Source organism: Hordeum vulgare, chromosome 4H (assembly GCF_904849725.1).
Source record: "Hordeum vulgare subsp. vulgare chromosome 4H, MorexV3_pseudomolecules_assembly, whole genome shotgun sequence".
Lineage (NCBI taxonomy): Eukaryota > Viridiplantae > Streptophyta > Magnoliopsida > Poales > Poaceae > Hordeum > Hordeum vulgare.
The window spans coordinates 80,524,791-80,533,365 of NC_058521.1; the positions used below are offsets into that span (position 1 = coordinate 80,524,791).

The 8,575-nt window shown below is 43.7% G+C and overlaps 1 protein-coding gene across 1 annotated transcript; it reads left to right on the forward strand.

Moving 5' to 3' along the window:
* Positions 1 to 4,273: 4,273 nt before the first annotated feature.
* On the forward strand, positions 4,274 to 8,336 carry LOC123446166 (protein PSK SIMULATOR 1-like). The gene is made up of 10 exons (XM_045122843.1): positions 4,274 to 4,468; positions 5,037 to 5,409; positions 5,806 to 6,116; positions 6,260 to 6,443; positions 6,554 to 6,742; positions 6,863 to 7,033; positions 7,301 to 7,417; positions 7,495 to 7,571; positions 7,711 to 7,749; positions 7,852 to 8,336. The coding sequence occupies exons 1-10, from the start codon at positions 4,302 to 4,304 to the stop codon at positions 8,150 to 8,152; spliced, it is 1,929 nt and encodes a 642-aa protein (XP_044978778.1). The 5' UTR covers positions 4,274 to 4,301; the 3' UTR covers positions 8,153 to 8,336.
* The last annotated feature ends 239 nt before the right edge of the window (positions 8,337 to 8,575 follow it).

The following is an 8,575-nucleotide window of genomic DNA, read 5'->3' on the forward strand; positions in this document are numbered from 1 at the left end:
GCTTGTGCGGGCTGATGAAAGATGTATGAACTCAGATGTCTAGGAAAGTTTGACGCGGACACATCTAGAAATGGAGATAGGAGCGTTTCTTGATACACCTCTTGTTTGCTTTGCTTCTGTCCAGATCTTGATGCTGCGTTCAAAACTTCAGGCCGGAATCAAAGCATGTGCGGCCCATATTTGTATGTCCTGAGAAAAATGCCTTGTCGCCTATACCTGTTTCACCAAAGGACCCTCTTAGTTGGCGAACGTTGCTGGGAGAGGGTGGCATTTTGAATGATTTTGCTGGCAATTTTAGTTGCGACGGGATGACAACTTCTTCAGAACAACATGACAGTTTCTTTAAAAGAAGGCATTTTTTTGTTTGAAAGTGCCAACGTTTGATCTCGCGAAGTAACTAAAACTGCTAGAGAATGGCTTGATAGCATTCCCTCACCAAAATGGATAGCAATTTTAGCCAGCAAACCAAGTATCCCGGATACAAAATGGTGGGCGCCACGAACCAAAGCAGCTATGAACTAAGAGCAACTCTAGCAGACCCCGCAAAATCTGGACTCGCAAACGCGTTTGTGGTTCCACTTAGATCTCGTTTACGGATCGAAAATGAGCGCGGCCGGACAGAAACCGTAAATGAAACTGCATAATTTGAAAATATAGTTTCGCGAGAAGTTCATACTACATAGATTACATACTACATCAGTGCGAGCTCAGTCCTCCTTGTGCAAGCTGCGCTTGGCAATGGCGGCTGCAACCGCGTCCACGTTGGCGACGAAGTCCTCCGGCCCGACGACTCTGCGGTGGCCGAGCTCCTCGGGCTTCTCCTTGACGGCGACGACGTCCTCCGGCTCCTCCGACCATTGCCTCTTCACAGGGAGAAGGCGCGCGGAAGAGGAGGAGCTACTGGCGCCTGCTGACGGTCGTACTCCTCCGTCTCCCGGACGCGGAAGCTCGCCGGCGGCGACATGCCGCGGTTGGTCGACCTCCGGGCCGCGCGCTTCCTCGCGGCGTCCGACCGGACGCGCCGCTCGCGCTTCGGGTCGCTTTCGCCGCCGGATCTGCTGCCGGAGCTCCACATTGCGGCCGGAGGCCGGGGAGGTGGTCGCCGACGGTGAGAAATGTGGAGAAGGGGTGGGGAATCGCGGGGGCTCAGCGGCGGCGGGGGATAGGGTTTCGACCCGCAAACGCGCCGCGGAACCGTAGATATAGTGGTCAGGGCGTGCGTTTTGCGGGCCGCGGCAAATTTTTTTACACGCCGGGCGGCGAGTATACGGGCTTTGTTCTGAGTGAAAAAATGAGTCTAACCCGCATACTCGCCGGACTTTTACGGGTTTGCCTCTTTTGCGGGGTCTGCTAGAGTTGCTCTAAGGTCACAAAATCAGAAAATTCATCAAGCGAAAAAGAACATATCCAGAGGGGCGATGTGTAATAGTAGCTCCTATTTTCATGCTAGATCTTTGAAAGGATTATGTTAAGTAAAACAGCATAAACTTTGAGTTGACATCTGTTCTGAACTTGGGCAATTTGCATTTTTTTCACAATAATTTCAGAGCAAGTAGTCAAGTTCTCCAAGAACTATAAAAGGAGTTGCTGATGTAGGGCCTTGACCAATTGAAGTTTAGAGAAGCATCGTGGACGTAGAGGCGGCTTTTGCAAGGAGCAAGAGCAACAAGGCATGAGAACTCGGTTCTGCGAGAACCAAAAGCTGCATGGTGATCCAAATCTGGCATGCCAATTTTAAACTTGGCAGTCACCTAAGCCCAAGCGTCATCTGGCAAGTTGAAGATTTAGTTAGTACATGATCCAAGCCAAGGAAACGAAATTTTTAATCTAAATATACCCACTGTCCATTGCTCCAACGGCTGAGAAGCAGCTTAGCTTAAATAATGGTTGACAAGAAGCAAAACCAGAGTATGAGTAGAATTTTTTTCGACACTTCATATGCAAAAAAAAAAGAAAAATTATTGTAATATTTGACTTTGGCTCATGTTATTAGGTGTCTGTCACGCGGTCCAGGGAACACAAATTTCAGAATTAGTCATTTAAACCCTTGTAAATGGACATCGCAGATGTGTCAGCCATAACAATTAACAATAGCTCAAAGACTATGGACTACGGGAGGACATGGGAATAATCCCCTTTGGATACCCCACATTGTTAATCATATCTAAGCTAGCACAGGTGCTCTCTAATTAGAGAACGGGATCACCCATACATGACAGAAGTTGCATGGTGTGCATGTTACTTGCAGATATAAATACGCAGAAGTCATAGGGTTCCATGCCTCAGAATCAAGGAATAAACCTTTGAGACCGGTTTTGTTTTACTCTGCGGAATTTGATACTAATTCATATGGTACTAGAGTAATAACATGATTTCCCGTCTTCAAATGTTGTACTACTATGTACTCCCTTCGTTCCTAAATATAAGTTTTTAAAAAAAAAATTCTATTCAAACTACATACGAAATAAAATTAGTAAATCTATATTTTAAATTATGTCTATATATATTAATATGCAGTCTATAGTGAAAATTCTTAAAAGACTTATATTTAAAAACGAAGAAAGTATTATGTTTCTCTCAAAATAAATTTTGTATTATGCTCGGGTTCAGTGTGTCAACTGCTGCTCTCAAGCCATGGGAGTCATGTGATCAAATATTGATGTGATACAGTACTACTGTAACAAAGTCGTATGTACTTCGTATGACAAAATGGGGTACACATTTGGTACGATCATTTTGTACTACGATCTCCTCTTGCCTGATTCCATGCAAGTTATCAATCATATTAAAATCATAGTACGGGCAAACAATACTATTTTTCATAAGAAACGCCACGATCGACACATAGCCAGACGCAAATTTGGTACCAAACCGATGTGATCAAACGTCGATGTGATGCATTCAGATCCACCGGGATCCAAAATCAGTGAGTAATAGCATAGAAGTCTGGTCAGAATAGGTCAAATATGCAAGTTTTGACGAGGTCCCGATAACCAGACCACGAACGTTCGAATCTCACCGGGACCCAAAATCAGTGAGTGATTGCATAGAAAACTGATCAGAATGGACCAAACCTACGAGTTTTGACGAGCTCCTCGTAACCGGATCCCGGGTTCCACGAATGTTACGATCACCTCGGGACCCAAAATCAATGAGTGATAGGATAGAAAACTGACCAGGATAGGCCAAATTAGCGAGTTTTGATGAGGTCCCCGTAACCGCACCCCGAGGTTCCACGAACATTCGGATCGCCCTGAGACACAAAATCAGTGAGTAATATCATAGAAAACTGACTAGAATAGACCAAATATGCAAGTTTGACGAGGTCCCAAGTCATACTGCTTTGCACCATACGTAGCGGTTCTCATTTTCATATGGCAATTTGCAATAGAGGGCTTCCCAATTTTCTTCCTAACTACATGCCCACTGTCTTTTTTCTCGGGGAAACTGCGTGCCCACTACCAACTTCATAGATGTTGGTTTGTCCCAAAAAGAAAAAAGGAATTTCATAGATGTGATGATATATTGGGTACCCCCCCCCCCCCAAAAAACATAAAATTGGCACTTTTCACGATCATGGATTAAAACATGTCCATACATAAAGTTATTAAAAAACATAGAGGTCATCGTTAGGGCTTGTTGAGTTGGAAAATGGTGTATTTTGCACGCCAGACTTTTAAATTAAGTGCCGTATTGCTATAATTGTGCATAATGTTAGATAAAAAGAAGATATGAGGGCAAGGAGGTAAGCACTATTTTTTTTCCTGATTCAAATTAAAGAAAAAAATTACAATGATGAGAATGACCATGGCGCGGAAGTACCTATTTTTTGTATGACATTGGCTACCTAGGTTTTCAATATCGACCGGGCGCGTTCTAAGCTTGTCAATATTTTGGCCCGACCCCACCACTCCAGAAAAACCTTGACAACCACCGAGCCAACGACCTTCAACACCAAGCCAAACGAAGGACCATATCTATCCTCAACAGATATAGCGTGATACGGTGGTAAATCTCTGAGAGTAGCCAACGTTGCGGAAAAAACTAATAACCTAGCTATTTTTGTACATGGCGTTGGTTTCTTGTGTTTTCACTATCTACATGGCACATCCGAAGTTTGTCAGTATTTTGGTTCAACCCCACAACTCTAGCAGAACCTCGATGACGATTGTGCCAACGACTTTGCACGCCAAGCCAAATGAAGGATCATCTCTATCCTCAATCAGATATAACGTGATGCGGTGCTAAGCACTACCAACCATGTAAGCACGACTCCACCGACCAACAAAACCCGTTACTTGATGCCGCCGAATAAACTTATTCCATCGACTTGGTACCACTACCACCTCAACACCGCACTAAGACATGCAAATGAAGGCATACATAAGATGAGACTACACATCATGCAAAACACCGAGTTTCCCCTCCCGTGCACCGACGATGACCATCCGCTCAAGGAGCAAATCGGGTAATCCCCCTTATCTCGAGTTCTTTTGAATATCTTCTTCATGAAGGGACGGATAGGGATCCGGTATTGCATACAAGCTTACTTTAAAATGTCCTTTGAATCATAATCACGAAGAATAGATTAGATAGAAATTCGCTAGACCAGAATTATCATAATCCACCCCAAAGTCAAGCAGGCTACCTAAAAGCTAACCAAAACTAATCCAAAATAAAAGCTTACCAAAACTAGAACGTAGAGGAACGGATCTAGCATGTGAGATGGTTTGTCTGATTTTTCTTTTGAAGTAATAAAAAAAAAGAGGAGAGAATAGATCTGATTTGTGGGTTTTGACCATCTCGCCTTCCCACCTGGATACACAAGTCAACCATTAAAGTAAGAGAAAAATGCGCATCAAACCTGGATTCTTCACTTGTTTACTTAACGAGTAGACTTTCCTCCCCCCACTTGTGTGCAAACTGCTATACATTAACGTCGTTCTTCGATTGTCCCCTCCATTTCCTGCCCATCTCCTTGGTAGATGTTCTTGTGTCGATCCCATCATTGATTTCTCCCCGGTTATTGCAATCAGAGCTTCTCGCACGATCGTTTTGAATGGGCGTATTGGTGGATCTCCCCTGAAGACCGCGACTTGCCGCCGAAACTGTGGAGTTTTGAGTTCTTTCCTGATCGGATTGAGGAAGAACATGGGTTGGCTCTGCTGTTCCGGAAGGCTTGCGCTGGGATCCTTGTCGTCTTCGGATCAAGAAACGTCTGCTTGCCATGAGGACGAGGGGGAGGAGAAGCAGCAGCAGCAGCAGCCGCCCAAGTTGCAATCCGCTGGGATGGGAAATAAGCGGAGCAGGAAGACGGCGCCGGAGATTGCCGGCGTTGGCGGGAAGGATGGTAGGCCGCCGCCGCCAGCCGCCAAGGAGACGACATTGTCTGATAAGGGGAAATCAAAGGCAAGTGGCCCGACATATTATTACTTGCCTTGATGCTTGGTTTTGTGAATCTTGTTTGATCAATTGGCGATTTTTAGACAAATGGATTTTTGCCCGCAAGAATTGATGTTTCAGGGAGAGTTTTTGTTTATCTAGGACTTTGATATAGTTTATGAATTTGTTAATAGGTGTGGCTCTGCCGCAATCATGTGGAAAATGTATATCCTGTCTGTTTCGTGGTTGAAATTGTGTTTATTTTTCTTGTCAAAGCATATCTTCTGTTTGCCAATTGTTCATGAAAACCATAGATTCCCTGGAAAAATTATCAGTCATCTACATGATTAATCATGTAATTTGGATCAACCAAGCTATCCTATTAGAAAAGCGTCCTCTGATTCTGTCTCTTTGATCTTACAGGCATCACAAACAGACATGTTTTCCAGCAAAACCTTCAGAGCAGAATCAGGGAAGTCACCAGGGACCTCAAGTACCCCGAAAACCGCAGTTTCTCGCATCAGGTCCTGTATTGCTGCCAAAGAAACTAGGACAATAGAGATCATGGCCTTTGAGGTTGCCAACACAATTGGCAAGGGCTACAATCTGATGAAATTCCTCTCCGAACAAAGCTTGAGGAACCTGAAGTCTGCGGTGCTTCAGTCACAAGGCGTCCGATGCTTGGTTTCAGATGATTGCAACAAATTGCTTGCTCTTGTCGGAGCCGAAAAAGGGTAAGCAGTGCCATTTTCAGGCAACTTAATTTAACTAGCAGTGCGATTTTCAGGCAACTTAATTTAGTTAGCAGTGCTTCTTTTTCTTTCTGGTTGTACATTTGCTCATATGCATTTTGTGTGTGTCTAATTTATATATGCAGGGAGGAGTTCAAGGAGTTTGCTACAGATGTTGCTCGGTACGGAAACCTGTGCAGAGATCCCAAATGGCACAACTTGGATCAGCATTTCTTGAGGTTGGAGTCTGAACGCACACATCAGAAATACTCTAAAGAAGCAGCAGCATCCAGTATGCAGTATCTCATGGCGCTTGCGGAGCAGACAGTGGTCAGTTGACTCATTCATAGTTCATTATGCTTATGTCCTTGATAAATTTCCCTCCTCCGGAACCACTGGAGATCTTACGCGATCGATGTCTTATATTTTCTGTTGCGCAGCAACTGTACCATGGAATGCGCCGGCTCGACATCTCCGAGGAGATGTACAAGAAAAGTTATCAAGAGCACATAGAAGGAAAGGAGGACCAATTCTGTTCACATCAATCTCTTTCGAACGCCGTGGAGATCGAAAGAAAGTTCGTCAAGGACTTGAAGAAGCAAACACTTTGGATCAAGAAGATGGAACATGTAATGTTATTACCATGCTGGTGATTAAATTTCACTTTTACTAGTAATGATTTATGATAAATATTCCATACTTAAACAAATGTCTTCAAGAAACTTATATTACATACTGCTCTACTGCAGGTTGTGGAGAAGCTTGTTTGCGTTGTACATTTCTTGCGGTTAGAGATAAAAAATGTTTTCAAGAAATGCGAAGATGAATCAGTGGAAGTGAAAGGGACGATTCAGCTAACTTTAGGGTCTGCCCATCTCGCACTGCATTATGCAAACATCATTTTCAAGATAAAGAGTTTGGTATGATCCTTCTCTATGTATTGTCATGTCAAATACTGCTTATCAAGCCATTATTAAGGATAATGATCAAATGTAGGCGTAAACGACATAAACATGTCATCAACATAATTAGTTCTACCCATAGTTTACTCAATGCAAATTTGTCTGTTAAGAACACACCATGACAAAGCATCGTTGCACTCTTTCAGATTTTCAGTTAATTTGATGCCCAAATTGGATGGTCAAAGTTTGTGTTATCTGTTTCTGATCATGGCTTCTCATTATCAGGCATCATTTGTACCGTCGATTCCGAAAAGCGGCGTTGATTCATTGTACCAAGCGCTGCCCCCTTGTGTCAAATCAGCCATACAAACCAAGTTGAAATGTCATGAGCACAAAGAAAAGGTAGCAACTGTTTTGTACCAACTTGATAGGTTTTATCATGCTCATCGTTTTCTGATCTTTCCATGCACTTTCTTCAGAGGACAGTTGAACAGCTCACATATGACATGAACAAGACGATGAAATGGCTCTTGCCAATGGCAGAATCCACAATAAGGTACCGCAAAGATGCATACGCTTTGAACATATACAGCAAATTCATCCAACCATCTCAACTAATCTGTGCAATTTTTGTTTTTTGCTGAATGAATGATCTGCTGACCTGACCATTTTATTTTCTCCATTCTGAACATCAGGGTGGGGCGTCGAATGCTTGGTGAATGGCAGGACCAAGGGTATAACAATGATTCTCTTGTCTACGTTCTCTCGTGCACTAGGCGCGCAACAAAAATTGAAATGTGTGTTGCTGATGATGGTGTCTCGTGAATTCTTAATAGGGAGCCCAACGCAACCAATGGCAGGAAGGCGCTCAAGATTCAGACGCTATACCATGCTGACAAGGAGAAGACCGAACACTACATTCTGGACATGGTGCTGGCTCTCCATCATCTCGTACGTGCGATCCATGCGAGGCTCGACAAGTTCTTGGACAGCACTTCTAATCGGTCGGCGATGCAGGAGGGGGGCAATTCAGTTAGCACTAGCCATGGTGGACCGGCCAGCCCTTTTTACGGTGGAAGGGATAGCCCCCGGATCTCCCTATCAATGATAACTGTACATGACAGTATACAGCGTTAGGCTCAGCTTCCAGGTTCAGGGCAGAAAATAAATGGTGGATCAGTCAGCCGATAACCATGGCCAACTAGAGTTGTGGCCGTGTGGACCGATCGATGCAGAGCCTGAGGGAGCAGCTTCCTTTCCTTTTTCCAAAAAAGAGTGACCTGTTAGAATTATACAAGTGTTCATGCAAATTCTGCTGCAAGGAGGGTGTTCATAGTTGCAGGTGCCATTTTCAGATGAATTAGTTCACTGAAATTGGTGGCGGTTTAGCTGAGACTTTTTGAAATGTTACAGGAAACCAGAACAAAAATCATTTGTAGTCTAGAAATCAGAGAATTTAGCTTATAGCTTATCAGGCAATTTTAAAAACAAAATGAAAGAGATTAGACAATTTCAGGTTGGTGTTGGTGCAATACATCTGTTTACCATTTCATTCTTATC

Excerpts from the sequence above, each read along its gene's own strand:
- LOC123446166 (XM_045122843.1), top strand. The coding sequence starts at position 4,302 with ATGCCGCCGAATAAACTTATTCCATCGACTTGGTACCACTACCACCTC. Across the intron at positions 6,743-6,862 it reads GGATCAAGAAGATGGAACAT|GTTGTGGAGAAGCTTGTTTG; the intron begins GTAATGTTATTA and ends GCTCTACTGCAG. Across the intron at positions 7,750-7,851 it reads GGTGAATGGCAGGACCAAGG|GGAGCCCAACGCAACCAATG; the intron begins GTATAACAATGA and ends AATTCTTAATAG.